At 47.8% G+C, this 22,603-nt stretch overlaps 2 protein-coding genes across 3 annotated transcripts in view; both read left to right on the top strand.

Moving 5' to 3' along the window:
* Fam120a (family with sequence similarity 120 member A) overlaps positions 1–7,792 on the top strand; it is an 85,644-nt gene extending 77,852 nt beyond the window's left edge. For both annotated transcript variants that reach the window (XM_057788049.1, XM_057788048.1), the window contains 3 exons: positions 1,818–1,959; positions 2,528–2,624; positions 5,917–7,792. In XM_057788049.1, coding sequence (XP_057644032.1) covers positions 1,818–1,959; positions 2,528–2,624; positions 5,917–6,228 — 551 coding nt within the window. In that variant the 3' untranslated portion in view covers positions 6,229–7,792. The remainder of the gene's footprint in view (positions 1–1,817; positions 1,960–2,527; positions 2,625–5,916) is intronic.
* A 7,481-nt stretch (positions 7,793–15,273) lies between these two features.
* Positions 15,274–22,603, top strand: part of Phf2 (PHD finger protein 2) — a 77,456-nt gene continuing 70,126 nt past the window's right edge. The window contains exon 1 of the mRNA XM_057787537.1: positions 15,274–16,018. Coding sequence (XP_057643520.1) covers positions 15,921–16,018 — 98 coding nt within the window. The 5' untranslated portion in view covers positions 15,274–15,920. The remainder of the gene's footprint in view (positions 16,019–22,603) is intronic.

The raw sequence follows: 22,603 nt of genomic DNA, 5'->3' as shown, positions 1-22,603 counted from the left end.
CAATGTGTCAGTTTTTGTTTTATTTTATTGTATTTTATTATCCCTTAGAAGCCTGTTGTTTTCTAAGAGACAGAAAAGGAGTAGATCCAGATGGGAGGGGAGATGGGGAGGAACTGGGAGGAGTGGAGGGAGGAGAAATTAATCAGGATATATTATGTGAGAGAAAAAATCTATATTTAATAAAAGGAAAAAAATAAAGTAAAATAAAAAGAAGATGGGGCAGGAAAATTTCCACAAGTTCAATGCTAGGCTGGTGTTCATGGAAAGTCTTGGATCAGCTAATACTATATGGTGAGATTGTGTCTTAGAAAAGTTATTTATCTTAATTACCTGGTAAAATCATATTTTTGACGTAAAATAAGCTATTAAAACATATTGTCTGGTTGGGTGTGGTGGCACACTCCTTTAATCTTAGCAATCTGGAAGCAGAGGCAGATTCGAACCCAGCCTGGTCTACAGAGCAAGCCCAAGGCCAGCTAAGACCCTGTGTCAAGAAAACAAGAACTGTCTTGTCTGTTTCTTTATACTTTTCTCATGTGGCTACAGGAAACAGAGGCCTCTCCTAAGAGGGTGGTAACTTGGTAGGCAGACCTGTTTCCAGTACTTCTTCAACTGTGTAGGTCAGTCATAGGCACGTTTTGACACCAGGATGGCAGGGAACATGTGCTTAGAAGTAAGGTGTTCACGCTCATTTGTTTGAACAGTTTTCCTGTACTTAATAGTTTAAGAAATGTCTTAGGCTAGAAAGCTAGAATATTCACATTGTCAGTAATATGAAATGCGTGTAGTCCACCTGTGATTCCACCCGACCTACAGAGCTAGAGGGTTAAGAGGTCATGGCAGGCCTGGATTGCACAATGAGACCCTGTTTCGTGAGGTCTTATATAGTCCAGATGTAGTGTGCTTGCCTAGCCCTGCTCGGCCTTGGGTTCAGTTCCTTGTGCTTTGAGAGAGAGAGAGGAAGGGCTGTTTTTAGACTTATTAATTTCTCTAATGTTTAGATAATGCTGTAGAAATGGGAGTGTTTACCTAGAGGAAAGTGTACTGAGGTTACACAAGCCCATCTGGTGGTGAAGGCAGGCCAGCTGCATGCAGCTACATTTCACTGTGAATTTCTCTAAATAGGGGTTTCACATTGGCAGTTGGAATCCAGCTCAGTTGCAAATCCATTTGTTTGTTTTATATTTTAAACATCTATTTATTGTGTGTATGAACATGCTACAGGGAAATTATGGAGGTCAGAGGGCAGCTTGCAGGAGTTGGTTCTCTCTTTTAAACATGGATCTCAATGATGGATTGAGACTTGGTGGCAAGCACCATTATTGGGTGGATGAGCCATCACACACACACACCCAAATTTATAAAGGGTCTCCATCTGTACTCCAGTTGGGCCTCAAATCCACAATCCTCCTGCCTCAGTTTCTCAAGTGTTTTAATCACAAATGCTTACTACCATACCTAGCTCTGTTGTGGGTTCTTAACTGTAGCTTGAAATCACATGGTGTAGGGCCGGGCATGTCTATAATCTCAACACTCAGGAGGCAGAGGCAGGTGAGTTTGATACCAGCCTGAGTTCTAATCTGGAGAGTTCCAAGACAGACAGTGTATATAGAGAGACAAAATAATAATAACAACAATAAAAAAAAATTGCATGGTGTGTACAGAGGGTCTTCTGTAATATAATCTTCGCAGAGCAAGGTAAAAAGCTTCTTACTAAGGTGGAAACAACCAAGAGTTGCTTTGCTTGCTTTCTCTTTGCTGGTCCTAATGATGCAGTTGTAAAGATCTTGTCTTCTCGTGTATTTATTTTTGTGCAGGAGTTCAACCTATTCCTTCTCAGGGAGGGAAGCTAGAAATAGCTGGTACCGTGGTTGGCCACTGGGCTGGAAGCAGGCGGGGTCGTGGGGGCCGAGGGCCCTTCCCTCTGCAGGTGGTGTCTGTAGGAGGACCTACGAGAGGGTAAGCTCTGGACCTGGATGGTGAAAACAGTCTTTGATTGGCTCCTCCTCCTGAGCAGGAGTTGTTCCACCTCACTCCATCCCCTATTCCCTACCCCTACCCTTCCCCCCACCCCGGCTTTTTTTTTTTTTTTTTTTTTTTTTGAGACAGTTTCTCTGGGTAGCCTTGGTTGTCTTAGAACTCACTCTGTAGACCAGGCTGACCTCTGTCTCCCAAGTTCTGGGATCAAAGGTGTGTGCCACCACCACCTAGCAAAGGTCTTAGTGTTACATGGAATCCTGTTATATAACATTCTATAATTGTTTGATTGACTATTATTAAATAATTAACCATGCATTATTCAATTAATGAACTGTCTTTTTAAAAGTACTTAAAAGTTTTAGTTTTGAAGTCATGTGTCTTGAATGTGAACCAGAAAAATGATTCCTCGAGTTTGATATGACCATGCTTAATACTTAATACCCAGTACTCGCTGTCTCGCACAGTGTAAGATCTATTTGAGAGTATTTTCAGCATAATCTTTGATAGGTTTAAGTCTGTTTGGTCTTGTCTTTTTATGTTGACACAGGCGTCCAAGGGGAGTCATCTCCACTCCCGTGATTAGAACATTTGGAAGAGGTGGAAGGTACTATGGCAGAGGCTACAAAAGCCAGGGAGCAATTCAGGTAATTCAGCACAGGGTTCCTGTCACTCCTGCATGTCTCCCCAGGCTGAGTTTCTCCTGTTGTGTTGTGACTGTCAGGCAGTTTTTAGTCTTCTGACTTGATACCTGGCCCATAGGTGCTTTCCATGTTTACATAAAACTTCCTGTGAGCCCAAGTCATTTCCTTTCATTCAGGAACTTCATCTGTGTAATACCTGTGGTGTTGGACCTCTTGTTTAGACCAAATGAGGACCCAGGCTCCCCTGGCTATCTGTCTTCTTAGTTTGCAACTTCTTAAATGGAAAATGAATTAAAAAAAAAAAAAAAAAAGTCAGGGTCTCACTGTGTAACCCTGGCTGGCCTGGAACTTGTTATGTATACCAGGCTGGCCTCAAACTCAGAGATCCACCTGCCTGTGACTTGTGAGTATTGCTGCAATTAAAGGTGTGCACCACCATCCAATTGAAATGAGATTTTGAAACTATAGACCTGATACCAAATTATTCAGTCTACAGGTTAAACATGTACATATAATATATGGGATGATGGTTTATGTGTGTGTATTAAGACTTGCTTATTTTTCAGTGGGATGGTGATGGTGCATGCACAGATACAGACAGATCTCAAGTATGAGGCTAGTGTGGTCCACAAAACAAGTTCTAGAACCTTGTCTCAAAACTAACAAACAAACAAAAAGACTTGCTTATTTTTATTTTGTGCGTGTGTGGATGTTTTGCCTTCATGTATGTCTGGGCACCATGAGCCTCAGATCAGAATAAGATGTTGGAGTGCCTGGGATTAGAGTTAGAGAAATTCCATGCAGGTGCTGGGAACCCAGCCCAGGTCCTCTTAAAGAGCGACCATTGCTTTTAACCTTCTGCCCCACTTTTTTTTTTTTTAATTTTTAAGATGAGATTCTCATGTATACCTGTTGTAGCTATGCTTTTCTTTGATCTCTGTCTCACATATCCTTTTCCCTGATTGAACTTCCTGTAGCCTTTCTTTCTTTTTTTTTTTTTCTTGAGACAGGGTTTCCTGTAGCCTTCTTATGGATACCTGTACCTTGTGCATGCCATGTAGAGACAGTGTGGTGTTACTCCCTGTTCCAGTAAAATACTTACTGAGTTCAAACACCAAGTATTTACTAATACTCTATTTCTAGTGTCTAAATGTACTCTTACCCATCTTGGAGAATCTTGCTTCAGGAGGAGGTGATTAAATAATTCATCCCATAGTTAGTCAGTGCTTTGTCACACATTCACGGCACAGCTGGAGGTGGAGGGCGTGTCTTGTGTGCCCTGCGCTTCCGAAAGCACTAGCTGTGCTGTTCGCACCTGTTTCCCTGGCCCCCAGGGAGCCATGATTTTGCCTCATTTGTCTTGACTCTATAAATACCTTTTTGTCCCATGTCCCCTTTAGGCTCCAGGTCTGTTCTGGTCTCTGAAGCCTTTCCTTGGTGGGTTCTTGAAGAATTGCCCCTCAGGAAGGGCTGAAGGAAACTGTTCGATGTGTAGGTGTTTTCCTAATCAGGACACTGGCTTGCAGACTTTCCACCGTTTCCTTGATTCCTTTATTTTCTTCAGGTTACCTAATGTTATTCATATTGAACTCACCTGTGTGCTAGACCTATGTTCCCCTATTGGTTTTGGTTTCCCATGAAGCCTTGCTGCCTTTCCTAAAGCCCCTGGCACTGCTGTTCCAACCACACACTCAGAACAGTGAGCTTAGACCTTGCTCTTCAGGAGCTTGTTTCCAGTGGGCTGGCAGTGCTGCTTGGCTCTGGCTCAGTTCCTTTTCTTTGCTGCTTCTTTGTTTTTTTAAAGATTTATTTATTTATTATGTACACAGTGTTCTGTCCACATGTATGCCTACAGGGCAGAAGCGGGCATCAGTCTCATTACAGATAGTTGTGAGCTACCATCTGGTTGCTGGGAATTGAACTCAGGACCTCTGGAAGAGCAGCCAGTGCTCTTAACCACTGAGCCATCTTTCCAGCCTGTCTTTGTTGTTTTCGTCTTCAGTGTTCCAGCGGCCTTCTTGCTGGCTCTTCTATGCCTACCTTTGATTTTTGGAGGCTCTTCATTGCTTGTCTCCTCTCTTCTTTTTTGGCATATAACTCAGGTTACAATTTACCTTTATGGTTTTTATTTTGTTTTCCTTCTTTTTCCTTGTTTGGTTGTTGTTACTCTTCTGAGACACTCTCGCTACCATAGCCCTGGATGATCTGGAACTTGCTATGTAGGCCAGGTTGATCTCAAATTCATAGAGATTCCCTGCTACTGTCTCCTGGGTACTAGGATTAAAGTTATGGATCATTGTGCCATATGGAGCACTATGCCACACCTTATGTATTCATTCATTCGTTCATTCATTCTTGTGTGTGTGTATAATGTATGTGTTATGCATTCATGAATCACAATGGCCACGTAGCACTAAAAGCTCAACTTTGTGGCATTAATTTATTATATTATTATTATTTTTTGAGACAGCTTGAGCACTCAGCCCCACCATCCTTCTTGCTCCCAAAGAACCGTACTGACAGTCACTCCCCACCCTGTGACCTTTCCTTCAGCTTCCATTTGCCATTCAGTCTCATTTGTGTTAAGGGGCGTTTATAATCCTGGATTGTCATAACTTGTTGACTTAGAAATTTGGTTTCTAAGGGGAGAAAAAAGGCTCACAGCAGAAAACTGCCAGGCCACAGTCTCTGTCACAATCAGGGTGAAGGCATCACCATCTCAGAGAGCCTTATGTTGCTAAATGTGTCAGACTCAAGGTCCATTGTTTTCAAGGGAAATTATTTGTCAACCTGCTTAGAGAAGGAGGCGCACTCCAGAAGAGGTCATTCCCAATCCTTGTGCTGGTATTCATACAGCCTTGCTTCGTGTTGAGGGTGCCTGGCAGTGTTCTTGTTTACTCTGTAAAGATGGGGTATGTGCATTCTGAGACCTATGCATTTTGGAAAGTATGGAGACAGCCTCCATTTCAAAGAAGACTCACTAAAAGGTGCTTATAACTTTAAATAATTAGGTACTATGTTAAATTGTTAGATAGAGCACTCCAAGTGGGACTTTATCATTTTAAAACAAACGTTACCAGCAGAGATGTTGAGGCAAGAGGCTACAGAAGGAATTAGCCAAGACGGTTGAAGGTCGAGCAGAACAGAGGCAGAGGGCCTAGCCTCTCATCTTTTTCTTTTGAATTCTCTGGCTGAGGCATTATGGCCAAGCCATGTCCCTGCCCGTCCATGTTGCCCCCAGTCTAGCCCTGCCTCTTCCGTACCTAAAGCTCTTATCACCTCTCCTTCTCAACAGGGTCGGCCTCCTTATGCTGCTTCAGCAGAAGAAGTGGCCAAAGAACTGAAGTCGAAATCTGGGGAATCCAAGTCCTCTGCTGTGTCCTCAGAAGGATCCCTGGCTGAAAACGGAGTGATGGCCGAGGAGAAGCCAGTGCCCCAACTTAATGGGAGCACAGGCGACACCAGGGCCCCCAGCCACTCTGAAAGTGCCTTGAACAATGACTCTAAAGCGTGCAATACAAATCCTCACTTAAATGCACTAAGTACAGACAGCGCCTGCCGCAGGGAGGCTGCTCTGGAGGCAGCTGTCTTAAATAAAGAAGAGTAAACTTATTTTTTATAGAGGGTGAAGGATGCTGGAAGGGTAAGGATTTAGGAATACCTGGAGAGAAAGAGAGCCTGCAGTTATGTACATTTTGTCCTTTCCGTAAGAGAAAATGAGGACTTTGGAAATTCAGATCCCTCTTTGATATCAGAGATTTAAAACAACACATTTTTTCAGTTTTAACCAGTTGTAGTCAAAATGCTACAATAAAACAAAAAAGGAGAAAGAAAATGAAGAGCATTTGACTCCCGCACTTAAAATGAAGTACACAAAGTTTTAACTGGTTATGACAAAAGCCTAGAGTTGTGTTTCTTGAACTATAAAGAAAACAAATTTTGGCAGTCTTTAAGTATATATAGCTTAAAATATAATTTTTAGCATTTGGCACCATATGTATGCCATTATATTTGATTTTTGCATTACTGTTTCACAATGAAGCTTTGTTTTAAGGCTTTGATTTTTATGATTATGAAAGAAATAAGGCACAACCACAGTTTTTCTTTCTTAAATTTCATCACTGTTGATGTGGTTCTTTTGTGTTAATAAAAAAAAGTGCAACTATCAAAACTAAAAAAAATTATAGAGTAAACTGCTGTTGTGCTGATTTTGAACACACAGTACGTCATACGTACTTTACAAGCAAGTTCAATGGAGATAAAGTTGAAATCATAGAAGATGCAAATGACCTTTCAAAATCAACACAATGTGTTCTGAAACTTCGTGACTAATACACCATGCATCTGTGATCAATGAGCTATGTGGTTTTGATCGGATGTAGACCATTAGTGCTACTACTTGAGCTAAACTTCTGCATGGTCCATAATTTTTAAAGTGTGTAGTTACTATTATGCATGTTATTGTCCTTTCTTCCATTCTTACCAGTATGTGCCCATTTGCAAAACAAAAACGCTAATAATCAGTAATAGTCCTATAAAAGATGTTAACTCTGTTTAGTCATTGACTGATCTTGCTCTAACCTTAAAATTTTGTGATTATTGACCTCTGTTGCATTTATTCTAAACCCCCAAAATTATCTAGCCGTTTGGAATATCGACATTACCCTGGTGTACTCATTGCTGTGTGCATTACTGTTCTTTGTTGCTGTTTTATGCCTTCATATTAGCAAAATATGAAATTCTGTGAAAACCCCCCCCTTTGATCTTAAAAAACAAAACACCCCTCCCCTTCTGTAGCAGGAAACAGATTGCTTGTTCTTGAGAAGTTTCCCATCAGGAATTTAGTAGAAGCAGGTATACTTCTATCATTTTGATGTTTCGTTACTGTTTCCAAACAATGTACTTTGAATCAGAATCACTTCTTACGTTTCATATACTTCCGATGCTCTTCATCACATTAGTGATCAGAAATGAGGTGTAACTCCCCATCCCCTGCCCGCAAGAGCTAAGTAGGATCTTACTGTAAGTTGAAGGGAGTTTCGCCCTAACTCATGGATTGTGAAGAATGAACTGCTGTTGGGTCTGATTGACTGTCGATGGATTGTGGTGTGGTGTATCCGGAGGCTATTGAATGCAACTTACAATGCTTAATAAAAATCTTTATTCTTTTAGTATAAAGTATGGTGTGGCTTTTAAATTCAACGATGACAGCATAAATTTAACAGAGGTTTAATTCAAATTGCAGTAGCTCATGAAGAGCTCCGTCAGATAACAAAAAGTTCAGAAATACCATGTCCTGTCAGAGTAATTCTAGAGGGACCTAAGAAGGGATTAATACGAAGATTATTCTGAGCACAATGTTTTGAGCTCCATTAAAGACATTCTCCGACCAATCAGGCTAAGTCAAAAGTGAGTTTTATAAAGGCCTAAGAGGGTAAGATCTGGACTAAGTCTTTCTTAAAGTTGGAGTTACAAGTGTGGCTGCTTTTTGTGAGTCTTTTTACCTCAATCTCCCTCAGCCTGATTTAAGTATGCTTGGTTTAGTGGCCAGGAAGTGCCTGCAGCGCGGCGGGTGGAGCGGGCCTTGCGCAGCAGATGCGCGCGCATCTAGGGGCGGGGCCTGGCCTGCCCAAGGCCGTGGCCCCACACGCTGCTGCGCCAGGGCGGAACCGCGTGACGAGGCCTGAGACTGCGCCTGCTCGGTTGGTCAGGCCCGGATACTTAAAAGAGCCGCGTCTACGGCCTCACACCAGCTGGGTTCCGCTACTTGCGGCGTCCGTAGGCCTCAGGAAGGACTCGAGACTCAGCCACTGGGATCCTGACCAGTCGGCGTCTTTCTACTATGCCGTGGCCTCCAAATCACGGGGGAGAATACCTCCTGTCCTCGAGGGTTTCGGGGACAGTGAACCTCGGTACCTGTTGCCCATATCAGGGGCCCAGAACCTTTGGCTGTGTTTGGTAGCCGGGCCTATACAAAAATCAAGGTCTCCGTGGCCAGTGGGAAGCAAGTCCAGTCCACTCTGGATTCCAATAGAACAGCCCAGCAGCACAAATAGGGGAAGATTGTTAACTCTGAATATGCACCCTCGCAGAGTCTTAGTCACAAACCTCTCTATTCTGGATCCTCCTGGTGTGGGGACAGCTAACTGACCAGAATGGCCTGGCTTAAACTGAGGGGTGGATAGTTTTGTGCACTATAAAGTCCCAACGACAAGATCTCAGAGATTTCCCCTCTGTGGCATCCTTTCCCCTGCTTTCATATTATTTCGATTGCATGTGTTTAGAGCCTAAGATACCATTCTTGGCTCCAGGGTAGGCTTTCACCTTAACGACTAGAAGTTTAGGCTTGAGCATGAGGGAGAGTGTTCTGGATATGGTACTGGACCCTCGCTTTGCTGGAGACATACTCACTGTTCCTCACACACCACCGGAATTTCAGGGGACTTTGTTCATATGTGGCGCTTGCCAGAACTCAGGAACAAATCTGAGGCTTTGTACACACCAAACGTGAACTCAGTCTGGTGTTGTTCCTGGTCGGATGACAGATTGTGGTTGACCTGATGCTCTTGGTAGCATCTTTTAGAAAGAAACTTTTATGATTTTTGCTGTCGTCTTGAAACAACTATTGCGAACACTGGGTCTTCGTTTTTGTTGTCATATGTATTTTCTTTTTCTCTTCAGCTCAGAGGGGACATTCTGCTTATGAGTTTAAGGTTCTTGTGTGGCACCTTTACCAGGCTTTGCTCTCCCCTACAAGGGACAAGGCACAAGGCTTGCACCTTGAAGCATTTCCATTAAAATGGGGGAGCAACACAAGTGTTCACATTTAATAAACCAACTACGAGGACAGGAGATGGAGTGAGGGGTGGATATGTAACTCGGTAGGTAAGTCCTTGTTGCTTCTTAGAGCTGTTTGTATGAACAGGCTCAGCTGCCTAGCAACGCCAGTCTGGTGGCAACTTGCCAATTTTGACAGGCAAAAATCAGCCTTCATGTATATGACCTTGATCCTCGGGAGGGTAAACATCTTGATGGTTATGGTTAATGTAGCCTCATTCTTGTGATAGAGAATGTTGGATAATTCCTGTCTATACCTTCAGCCACACATCACTTAGATGGACAAAAGTCAGCCTGTCCCTGGATCACTCAGTTCAAGGCCAGCCTAGTCTACAGAGTGAGTTCCAGGACAGCCAGGGCTATACAGAAAACCCTGTCTCAGAAAAGAAAAAGAAACAGATTTTAAAAACCAAACAAACAAAAACCAAAAAACAAAGCCTGGCTATCCCAACTCTCCTTGCAAGCCCTAGTGACCAGCTCTGAGAATGTGCTAATTTATTGGTCCCCTCTCTGCCTACCTTTCCCCATGATATCTTAGAAACATGTTTTCTGCTATTTAGCCCTTCATGTGGTGGAGTAGAAAGGGAAGAGGTCTTTTTGTCATGGGCCTGTCCCTAGTGGGACCCTGCCTATATCCTCCACACATGGCTCCCTGAGTGACGCTCTGCCATCTCCTGAACCACATTAGGGCGCTCAGGCCCTTGTCATCACCTTATGAGCTCTCCCAGGAAGTTATGGATATGGCTTAGACTGAGGTGACCTGGAGGCCCTCAGGTGAAGCCATGTGGAAGCTTTTTGTAAAGATGTAGCACCCTTTATTAGGGTCTGAACCGTGCCCCCCTCTCCCAACTCACTGGACAAAGACATGACTCCTAGGATCTCAGAATGTGACCTTATTTGGAAATAAGGTCCTGGTAGATGCAGTTAGCTGAGGAGTTGGGACAAAGTCATGTTGGAGTAGGATGGACCCTTATCCCGTATGACTGGTGTTCTTATAAAAAGGGAACTTGGGCACAGGAACACAGGGCCAAGGCTATGGGAAGACAGGAATGACAATGTCCTAGGCCAGGAAGCTATGAGAAGGTGGACAGAGGCCAGACATAGATCCTTTTCCGGTACCTCTAAAGGACTGCAGCCCTGCAGACCCTTGATTGGGGACCTTTGGGTTCCAGAACCAGAGAGATGGTAAATGTCTGCTCTCCAGGGTACCCAGTCTCTGGTCCGGGATTTTCATGCCTGGTAAGTAGAAGTTTCTGAGCACATAGCAGGGTCACTTCTCATCCAGGGCCTAAACTTACTCCCCTGTCCCAGGCTTCTGGAATTGGAAATGGCCCAGGTAGAATGTGAATGGTTGTGGTTCCATGGACAATGAATACACCTAAGGAGCCAGAACCGAAGTGGGTCACGCTTTTGTAGATGGGATTTCAGACTGAAGATCTGAACCAAGTACCACAGTGAGTCTTGCACAAAGCACCCCAAAACTCATGCATCTGGATCAAAAGACCTGATTTTCCCTGGGTAGAGGGAGGCCCATCCAGTCTTTGATGCCCTGTCTGCTCACTCCAGGAGAGTTACAGGGACTGGCACTGAGCCTGCTGCAGAAGGCACAATTCTCTGAGGCTGTGAGACATCACCTGAGTGGGGAGAGCAGGAGCACAGTTATATAAACACACAAGTTAAAAGGAATTCATGTAAAAACATGAGCTAGAAGAGGTGGAAGATTCCAGGAAAAACAGCAGAGTGAGTGAAAACTTCCCAGGTACCAGGGAAGCCGCACTAGGGGATGACTTGGAGGACAGGTAGGATTAGGCAGGGCACATGCATCCAGGATAGCTCTGAACAGTATACATGCATGTGTGTGCACCCTCACACAACACCTTTTGTTAAAATACATGGCTTTGGGAAAGAGCAATATACAAGACCAACATGGAAAGTCAGTTTTGTTTCCAAACACTAAAAATTAACAGCCTATAAATAAACAAGTACACGAGAATTCTAATGCTAAAGATGTAGCTCAGTTGGTGAAGTATTTCCTAGCTGCGTGAAGTTCTGGATTCCAGTCCCAGCACCCCGAAAGCCAGGTGTGGTGGTACATGACTAAACTATACACTGAAGAGATGGGAGGGTACAGGATTCAAGGTCATGTTTAGCTACCAAAGCTGGTGGTCAGTCTACATCACAACAAACTGTATTTAAAGGGGTGGGTTGCCAACGAGATGGTTCAATGGTTAAAAGCATTGACTACTCTTCCAGAGGTCCTGGCACCCACTTAGTAGATAACAATAGCCTGTAACTCCAGTCTAAGGAGATCTCATACCCTCTTCTGGCCTCCATTGGCACCAGGCACACAGCTGATGTACAGACATACATGTAGGCAAAACACCCACACACATAGACTAAAAAGTAAAAAAAAATAGTCTAAAGAGGACTGTTATATATTATAGTCAATGAACTAGTGTAATGACTCAGTAGATAAAGGTATCCGCCTCTGAAGCTTGATTGAATTTGAACACTGGGATCCACATAGTAGGTGAGAAAGACTCCTCCAAGTTGTCCTCTGTACCCCCATATACACATACAGATATTTACAAACACACATTAAGTAAATGTTAGAAATAAATAAATAAATAAATAGTTAACAACAAGAACAACAAAAGTAAGTGGGCAGTGGTAGCACACACCCTTAATCCCAGCAGATCTCTGTGAGTTTGAGGCCAGCCTGGTCTACAAGAGCTAGTTCCAGGACAGGCTCCAAAGCAACACAGAGAAACCCTGTGTCGAAAAGCAAAACAAAACAAATCAAACAACAAAAAGAATAAACCAAGGAAGCGAGGCAAATGACCAGATTTTTCTCAGAGTAATTAAATGGAAAGACAGAATGTGTTCACAGATTAGAAAACTTCATACGTAACCACTTAACAGCACTGTATAGGGCTGACAAGATGCCTCAGCAGGTAAAGGCACTTGCTGCTAAGCCTGACAACCTGAGTTTGATCCTCTCCGAAGTAAATGAATAAATTATTAGTAATAAAAAAGTAAAACCTATAGATTTTCCTAAAATCCATAGAAAATGTCATCTTTTTGAAAAATAAATCGTTACAAATCCTAAGTGTGTGTGTGTGTGTGTGTGTGTGCGCGTGTACATGGCATGGCACCCATGTGGTGGTCAGAAGGTAATTAGTGGAGTTAGTTTTCTCCGGCCTTAGTGCAGGTTCTGGAGAACCTATCAAACTCAGGTTGCCAGGTTTGCATGACAAATACCTCTACCTGGCCCCAAGAACAATTTAAGAAGAAAAAAATGCTAAAATTCATTTTGTTTGAATTTTTGTTTTTGTTTTTTGTTTGTTTTTGATTTTTGAGACTGGGTTTTTCTGTGTAGCTCCGACTGTCCTGGAACTAGCTCTGTAGACCAGTCTGACCTTGAACTCACAGAGATCCACCTGTGTCTGTGTCCCAAATGCTGGGATTAAAGGTGTTCACCACCACTGCCCAAATAGCCTTAGAAGTCTTATATAAAAAAAAAAAAGAATTAGAAGACTCACACTTTCTGATGACAAAGCTTACTACGAAGTAGAGTCATCAAGACTGTGTAATCTCAGCATAAAAAGATACATTGATAATCTGGATACAACAAAGAGCCCAGAAGCAACCCACCCATGTCAGAATTCACAATAAGGGAGGGGCCGGTAAGACGGCTCAGCCAGTAAAGTGCTCGTCACCCAGCCTGACAACTTGAGTTTAGCCCCTGGGGCCCACATGGGAGAGAGAACTAACTACTGCATAGTTAGTTGTTCTCTGACCTCCACACACGCACTGTGGCACACGCATGGTCACACAATACACTAAATAAATAAATGGGGTTGGGGGAAAACCTTGACTCCAGAAGGAAAGGTCCATTTCTTCAGGAATGGTTCTTGGAAACCACGGTATTTACCAGGAAGACAATCGAGTTGCTCAGTGTACCACAGTGTAGGGAGCCAGGCAGTGGGGATGAGTGGTGGTGTGCAGAACTGAAGCTGCGCCCTAAGCAGCGGAGGGGGCAGAAGCGCCAGTAGAGGGGGCCACCAGACCACACTGCCCTGCTCTGGAGCACCTCTTATGGCCAGCAGGAACATCTCACTATCACCTCCTTGTCCCCTCTCCTGGGTCATGTTCTCAGAGGATGGCTCACCTGTTCAACCTTTCCCTGCTTTTCTCTACTCAAATCTTAGTCCATCCCTGGCTCTCTACTTCAGGGTGAATAGGAAAGAGGAGACTCTTCTGAGCTATGGTGCACGGCTGTCAGCATACAGTAGGTGCTCAATAAACACCTAAAGATAGGAGGTGGGGGAAAAGAACAGAAGTTAGCACCAGGGCCTGGGCAAGGGTCTGATTGCTGCTGCACAGTGCAGCAACCCCAGGAGAGCGCTGAGAATCAGGAAAGTATCTGGTTCCCACGCACAGGGACAGCTTGTGGTGGGCACAGCCGCCTGCCAGAGAGAACATCAGAAGGTGGAGAGAAGATGGAGGCACCCAGTGGTCAGTACCCCACCAGAAGGAGGACAGACTTTCAGGGAGAAGGGTGAGGGGAGAAGCACAGGTTCAGGACTAATATGTGTAGGGGGTGCTCTTCCCTTGCTCCTTCTGCCCCAACCCTTGGCAGGCCACTCCTCTTCTGCATTTAACTGCTCCAAGCTTCGGTTTTCACTTCTGCTAAAGGGCATCAGCACCACCTCTTGGGGAAATGGAGGGTCCTTTAGGTAATGGAGACAGAGTTTGCCCCCTACAGGACTCACTCTGGGTCTCCTAGGGACTCCACCCTTCAATTGCGGAGTTCACACCTGGTGCTGATGCTATCTAGGGACCGTGCCTTAACAGTTATTCGTTGTCTTCTCATGAGAAGAACCAACAGGACAAAGCAGACCAAAGGTGACAGCCGGAATCCAGGCAGGTGACTTAAACTGAGCTCGTCCTGTACAGTTTGGAGGGGTACTTTACCTGCTCCCAATTTCCCACGTTATTTTTCCTACCTCCCCTTCCTCATGTGTGCTCTTAGCTAAAGCACTGTTTGCCCTGGGCCAGATTCTGAGTTGTGTTCCTGGGTTCACAAATTTGGGGCGGGAAGGGGGTGGCTGAGGGCAGATTCTGGCTCAATGAGAGGATCTCCGTGCATCGCCTGCAAGGGAGCAAATGGTTGATTGGCAGCTGCAGTCTGGGCAGGAATGTTGAGGACTCTGCCTTGACAAGGTAAGAGAGGCCTGAGACTCGAACTCACCTGCAGAGACTAGGATCTCCACGTGTTATGTGGGGACAAGCAGAGAGAAGGCAAATCTATCAGACAGGTTTCTTACTGGGCATGTGTCCCTGCTCCGCAGAAGCGACCTGGGTAGGGGATAGAGGACCCCTCACTCGTATCCCACTAGCAAATGAACAAATAAGTTCTAAGCAGGACAGGTGAGACTAGGGAGCCAGTTCAGGGCAAGGCTGCAGGGGCGAGAGCGACAACACAACCCCTTTTCTTCTTCCCAATCCTGTGGCTCAGATGCGAGTCACTGGACTGTCCTCCGCCCCTAAGGTCTGGGGGTCTAGGGTTGTAATGCGGACGGACTCCTGGGCGGCACCACTGCCAAGTAAGCTGTGTCTCATAGTAGCTCACTCTCGGGTCCCCTGACTTTTGTCCTCCATCTCTGGGGGCCGGATCATCAGGAAAGTTCACCGGATCGCGCGAAGGAGCCAGGCAGTCCCCAGTTAGGAATAAGGGGAAGGGGAGGTTGTTCAAGAGCCAGTAAACTCTTACGCAGTTCGGGATGGGAGGGAAGCTGCCGGGCCCAGGAAGAGGAAAATCCCCCTGTCCATCCCACTTCGGGGTCAGAAGAAAGTTAAGGCCAAGGAGTTGCTTCTGGCTGAGACAGGGCTGTGCGGACTGTGCTCACGCAGTCGGAGACAGGGGGCTCCGCGGCTCGCCTCCCCTGTCGTCCCGGGGCCACCCTCTCCTCGCCGGGTCCTCCCGGACTGGCTGCTGGCTTCCCCGGGCCCGCGGCCCACCTTCTACCGCGGCCCGCCTTCCCGGCGGCGGGAGCGGGGCCCAGGCCGGCGGGCGGAGGCGGCGCCACCCGGGGCGCTGACGTAGCGGCCGCTCGGCGGCCGGGGGTCCCTTCGGTGGGGCCGCGGCTCCCCGCCCGCCGCCCCCGCGCGTCCATTCGCTTTGTGTCCCGCGCGCGGCCGGGCCCCCCGCGCACTCTCAGCCTTGCGCCCCGCGGCCCGGCGGGCGGCTCCCGGCGCGGCCCCAGCAGCCCGCGCCGGCATTGTGTGGACGCGCCCGGCCGCGAGCGCGCGCGCGGGCCCTGCCGAGCGCCCCCGGCCCCGTCCGCTCCGGCCGCGGCGCCCGCGCCCGCCGCCCCCGCCGCCCTCGCCGCGCGGCCCCCGGCCCGGCCCGGCCCGACCCGGGCAGCGCAGCGGCGGGGCGAGCGGCGGCGCGGCAACATGGCGACGGTGCCCGTGTACTGCGTCTGCCGGCTGCCCTACGACGTTACCCGCTTCATGATCGAGTGCGACGCCTGCAAGGACTGGTTCCACGGCAGGTGAGCGCGCCGCGGCCCGCCCGGCCCACCGAGCCCCGCGCCCGGGCCGCGCGCCCCGGGCCCCGCCGGGCACCGCAGCCGCGTTCGGCCGCCGGGCCGCGCGCCCTTTTGTGCCCAGGGCGGGGGCGTACGGCCGCGGCGCACAAAGCGAGGCCCGCGGCCGGGGCGGGCGAGGGGCGCGGGGAAGTTGGGGCTCCGGCCGCTACGGGGCTGGGACCCGGCCGTCTGACAGCGGGGCCGCAGTGGCTGCGGAGGCCCGGAGCCGGACGAGGCCCAGGCCTGGGGCCCCCGCCGCCAGCCCCCTGCGAAGTTGCAGGAACTTTCCCCGCGCGGGCTCGGGGCGGCCGGGCCGGGAGAGGCGGGCGCGCGGCCCGGCGCGGGTCCCCCGAGAGGCGCGACTGGCGGGCTCCGGACCTGGCAGGGCTAGGGCAGACCCGGGGACGGTAGCGAGGTGGTGGCCGGTGCCCCCAGCCCCTGCCGGAACCGGGAAACCTCCCCAGGACCTTGTCCTGGCGGGCAGGAACCCTCTGGGGACCCTGCGCGCCTACGGCCCGGGCCGGCCTGCGGGCCTAGGCGGGAGTGTAGTGACAGACCGATGTGAGTGTCTGTCTTGTGTTGGGGTGGGGGTGTTGTGGCTTGGCCACCTCCTTCCTGGCCTGTTCGGTTCCCCATTTCCCTCCTCTCCTCCCTGCCCCAGGCAGAGACACCCCAGTTTTGACGTGACCTTATGCTCTTTAAGGAAGATGGGGAGGGGGAAGGAGGTAAGCCCGGAGATCCTAAACCCGCCCTCTTGGCCCTTGACGGTGGCCATGACCTGGCCTTGTGCCTACTTTTCGAGAGCCTAAGTCCCTTCCTACTCAGAAGTAAGAGGAGGAGAAAGAGGTGATCATCCTGCTTAAACTGCTCCAACAGGTTCTCTTGTGTCTGACTTTGCCTGTGGGGTGTGCTTGGGCCTCAAGAGGGCTGACCCAAAGCTGGACAGGTCTGTCTGTCCCCCTGGGTGTGAGTTTTTAGTAGGTAGTAGCAGGGTGTTAGTTCTGGATGGTCCCTGACCTTCCTTCCAGAGAGAAGACCCTCTTGTTTGCTCACATCCAGAATCTTTAGGAATCTTAGAGAGCTGGGGAGCTAAGGAGCAGGGATGTGATGGGCTGGCTCACATCTGTAGGCCCTAGGACAGAGGCTTATCCGACTCTCGTGGGGTAACCTGACTAGCTTTAGGAAGGGTGGTCTTTTATGACTCGCTAAAAATTCTGGAATATCTTGTGCTGCCTCTCCCAAATATCTAGGGCTATGGAGAGCCCGCAGAGCTGTGTGACCCCTGGACTCTGCTCCAAATAGGGCCACTCTAAACAGTTAACTGGTATCCATCTCCAAGGGGTCTGTGGCCAGATCACGGTGAAGGCCTCCCCTAATCCAGAAACGCTGGAAATCTGGTCCTCAGTAGCTCTAAGAGTGGTGAAACCCCCTCTTCCTGTCTTAATCCAGGGCCTGCAGCACCCCTGGGTACCTGTCAGCTGGGCTTTTGCCCAGACAGAGAAAGGGGAGATGAGCTCAGTGGGCAGTCTTGATACTAGACGAGGTTTGTTATCTGTTTTTGTTTTGTTTCTGGAGGCCTAGACCTTACTACTTCTCCGAGGATTTCAGTTTGATCTGAGACAGGCAGTTGATTAGCCCAGATGCATTTGCACCTGTTCAAGGCTCTGGGTTGTAACAGGGCTCAGTCGTGGCAGATGTTTTCTTATGCTCAAGTGCACCCTGAGTGGTGCCTGTTTGTGGGTTTAGACCTCTGACTAGCTCTGTGCAGTGGTCAAGGGTTGGGGCCTAAGTGAGGCAGGGTGGGAAAGGCCTGGGTCTCTTCTTGCTCCGGTAGCCTGGAACAGATCCCTGAGCCCCTCTCAAGTCTCCCCTATTCAAGAGTGGGAGTGGAAGGCGTGTGCTCAGCTTGGTGTGTTGTCTCTCCCTCCAGAGAGTCTTGGAAGACCCCCCCATGGCTCTCTTCAGACCTGGGTAACCGCACCTGGGTTGTTAATTCCCTCAGTTTACATTTTACCTCCCTTTTGAACAGCATGTATGCCTTTACACTTTTGATCTTGAGGAAACAAGACTTACCGAAGAAATTGTTAGCATGGTTTCCCTAGGAGTGGTAGAGCATATCTATAATCCCAGCACCAACAAGGTGGAGGAGGCAGGAACATCAAGAGTTCAAGGTTATCCTTGGTGTTGTACGTCCTGTTTGAGGCCAGCCTCAGGTGTATGAGACGCTGTCTGGAAAGTAGCAGCAAGGGCAGGTGGAATGGCTCAGCAGAGAAAGGCTCTTGCTGACAAGGCCATTGACCCCAGTTCTAGTCCCAGGACCCACATGGGAGATGCAGGCTGTCCTCTGATCTCCACATCTGACCCATGACATGAACTCCCGTCCAAAATAAACTTGAACAGTAGTAACAAATGCACCCAAACACCAATAACAACAGAAGGAATTTTGCTACACGTAGCCTCCAATCCACTTCTTCTAAGTGACTTAGTGGACTATCCCAGCTTTGAAATTAAGGCGAGAACTTTGGCTCAATGCTAGGGACTGAATGCCACACTTTATTCCAACTTCTTTAGCCAGGTTTCCCTCCTTCAAGTACTTTTCCTGTTTCCAGATCCCACACAGAGTTGGATTCCTTACCCTGGCAAATGTCTCTTTTAAAAGGAAACTTTGTATCATTCTCTAAAATGGAGCATTATTGTAACTCCATACACAGTAACCGTAAAAACAAACACAGTAGCCAGGCGATGGTCTCACATGCCTTTAATCCCAGCACTTGGGAGGCAGAGGCAGGTGGATCTCTGAGTTGGAGGCCAGCCTGATCTACAGAGCCAATTCCAGGACAGCCAGGACTATACAGAGAACTCCTGTCTTGAAAACAAAAACAAAACAAAAGCCCCACAGTAACCAGAAAGCCTCAGTTTGTCCTACCTGGGGTCACATTACACATTTCCAGCAAGGCTTTGGTGGCGATTGGAATGAGGATCTCTTAAGTCACCTATGCTTATAGCGATGGGGTGTTGGTTCTTTTTTTATTTTTATTTATTTATTTTTTTTGGTTTTTCGAGACAGGGTTTCTCTGTGGTTTTGGAGCCTGTCTTGGAACTAGCTCTTGTAGACCAGGCTGGTCTCGAACTCACAGAGATCCGCCTGCCTCTGCCTCCCGAGTGCTGGGATTAAAGGTGTGCGCCACCACTGCCCGGCCTTTTTAAAATTTTTTTTATTTTTATTTTTTTTTTGGTTTTGGGGTGTTGATTCTTGACTGCTTCTGTGACCTAGAACTTGCTTGGGATGGCCACTTTCTAAAGCCCAGTTTGAGTCCATGCTGAGTGTGCCTCTGCAGAGGCAAGGGGCTCCACAGCACCCTGGCAGGCGATCTCTTTGGGGACAGCCCTGGTGCAATGGGATGAGGTGTGTGGCACACTGGAGATTGTTTATATGTATTTCTTGGAGAGGACAGTGGGGTGTGGGGAGCATGGGGAAGGAGCCTCACCTTTAAGCCCATGGCATGTATAGGTTTTTTGGCGTCCTCTCCTTAGGCCCCTGTAAGATTCTTCACTCAATCCTGCCTTGGTCGTGACCGATACTCCCTTGCTTTTCTGGGATCCCTGTGGTGCCTGAGAGTTGGGACTTGGATGTAGAAGGGAATGATTCAAAGGCAGGACTTTGTAGAAAGCAGTTGGAGGCCAGTTGCTCCTGAAAGTGTCACACATGGTCCACTTGGTAGGGACCTGGAGCCCTACAGAGACCTTGGGAACCTGCCCTCTTTGGAATTTCTCTTGTACAGAATCTCTTGGGTCAGAAACCTCAGTCTTTCCTTGCGCCTGTTTCATCCATTGGGTGGATGGGAGCAGAGCCCCATGAGCAGCACTCCTACCTGCCTCCGGCTTTGCAAGACCCGGCCTCTCACTTGTCACTGACTTGCTTGGAAGAATTTTGACCTCTGGGAGGCAGGGATGGCTGCATTAATTCATCCAACATCTTTAAGCCTGACCCTCTGACCCTCTTATGGGTGCTCATTCCATCAGAAGGTTCCTTGGAGGGGTTGCCAATAAAATCGACTTCAGAAAGCTTAAAAGATGTGCAGGTGACTTACCGACAAAAGTTTCACTGGTTTCTCAGTAAATATTTGCTCTGTGTTCTAGGAGGGGCTCAGAGATGGCAGGTGGACTCTTGCCTGTCTGTTACTGGGTTCTTCTTGTGTATGGTTTAGACTTACAGATGGACTTCTTTTTTGCTCTGGGGGGTGGGGGTGTCTGGTCTCAGAGTGGCAAGTGAGATCTGTGGGAACAGAGAAATAGGAAGGAAGGCAAGGAGCTCAAGGGAGAGGGGACTTAAGTATAGACAGAAAGTACACTGTGGGATGGAACGGGGATCTGGCCAAGTGTGGCAAGAACAGGCTCTAAGGGTTGTTTTTGTTGCTTTGTCTTTTTTTCTGTCTGTCTTTCTTTACCCTCTTCTCCTCTCTCTCCCCCTCCTCCTTTCCTTCCTCCTACTTTTTTTTTCTTTTTGAGTCAGGGTCTCACTAACCCTAGGCCAGCTTTTAAGTCTTTATCCTCCTGCCTCAATCTCCTGGGCACTGTCCTTAAAAAAAGGCTTGTACCACCCTACCTGTTTTGTTAGAATCCCAGTGGCTTGTTCTTAGGACAGATGGAAGGCAGGGATAGGGAGCCACCATGTAAGTGCAAAAGTAGGGCTCCTGGGGACATCGTGTCTGTTTGTCCCCCTGGGCTCTACCTACCCTCTTCCTGGGGTTCTATTTCTGTGTCCAACTCCCTTAGACTGAGGTGGCCTGTGTGGGCTTTCATTATGTCAACTTAGCCTTAAGGTCCTTGGAGCAGAACCGCATCTGGGGTACCTGGGGACATGGGGACTTGTGGCAGTGCTCAGCATGCCAGCTCTGCTGCTGGCCAGCAGAGTTCATGTCTCACAGGAAGGAGACATGGCCAAGAGGTGTCTGAGCTATCATAGACTCTGATACTGCATATGGGGAAGAGGCCCTCCACTGAGACAGCCTAGAGATGCATTTAGGAATAACAATCCATCATTTTAAATAAATAAACTATATTTATTTTGTATGTATGAAATTTTTGCATGTATGTATTATGTATATGTACCATGTACATGTTTGATACCTATGGAGGTCAGAATAGGATCTCATATTCCCTAGAACTAGAAGTATGGGTGGTTATGAACTGCCATGTAGGTGTTGGGATTTGAAACCTAGTTCTCTGCAAGAGCCACATGTGTTCTTAACCTCTGAGCCATCTCTCCAACCCCTAGCCCATCATTTTAAGAGGAGAAATTCTCCCTATGTGAGTTTGCAAAGTTCTGGAAAAAGTGGGAAGAATGTCCATTCAGTGTCAGAGGAGACTAGGAATCCTGACGGTGTTTCCAGAGAGGGATGCAGATGTCTGGGAGGAAGTAGCTTGGTGTGAGCCTCGTCCTAATCTCCATGATGTATGCTTTTTATTTCCCTACTGGAAATAATTTGGCTGGCAACAGGCACGGTACAAGCACAGGATTGCAGCCCATATTTGTTTGGGGCCATTTGGGCACCAGGCATAACTACAGATGGCCCAAGATCTGGGATGTCCAGTGCCAACTCCTCTATCCCAGGCCACCTTTTTTCCTAGTTTCCTCATAGTTCCTCACACTTGCCAGGCTCTTATTTAGAAAGAATAAAGAAATTACTGTTGGAACTGGGCCACTATCTAATGCTGCGTGGAGTGCCCTGCAAGAGTCCACCAACTTCTCAAGTTCTCAAGCTCCATTGTGGGTAAAACAAGTCTACTGGCTGGGTCCTGAGACCATGATGGTGACAGTAGGGCTGCAAATGCTCGCCGTATTTAGGCCATGCTGAATGCCTGTGAGACTATGCAAGCCTCGTCCTTTCTGGTCTCCGTATAAACTGTGAGTGGAAGTCTAGTCTAGTAGGTCACAATGTCAACTTCATTCTCAGCACTGACCTGGAGGTAGCCAAGTCTCTGTCATTTATGGTTTTCCTGACCCCAGCAGGTAGATATGTTCACCTCTAAGATGGTATGGCAAGAAGGAGGTGCCTTGCTTGTGTTTTTCTTGTTCAAGGTTTGAACAGACAGTGGGTGCTGATAACCACGTGAGTTCATGGATGTGGCTGTATGGTGTGGCGTGAGCCCATCGGGAGGTCCACAGGCAGTGCTGGGTGTGGAGTGGTCCCTGACTAAGCAGCTACCTGAATAGTCCCTGCTGGGTCTCAGTGTATCCCCACCTCTCAGGCAGGGATTCCCATCTTTGTTTCCTTCCTTCCCTGCTGGTCATCTTTAGTTCCCATTTTTCTGGCCACTTCTACTCTTAGTTTTGTGGTTTGGTGGCACTGGACTTCTCTAGTCATACCCTGCCCATATCAAAGCCCTGAGTTTAAAATACAGAATAATGTATCTGGAACTCCAGCTTGCTTGGCTGTCATCTCAAGCCCTGAGACCTGAGGTCTTTTTTTAGGCAAGCGGAGCAGCCAGTCTCTTGCCTTTCTGAATAGATAGGGGTGAAATGCAGTTAGTATAAAGTTGGCCATT

This window comes from Chionomys nivalis, chromosome 13 (assembly GCF_950005125.1).
Source record: "Chionomys nivalis chromosome 13, mChiNiv1.1, whole genome shotgun sequence".
Classification (NCBI taxonomy): domain Eukaryota; kingdom Metazoa; phylum Chordata; class Mammalia; order Rodentia; family Cricetidae; genus Chionomys; species Chionomys nivalis.
Note: the sequence above shows the minus strand (reverse complement) of the source record. Positions and strands in the feature narration are given on the sequence as shown.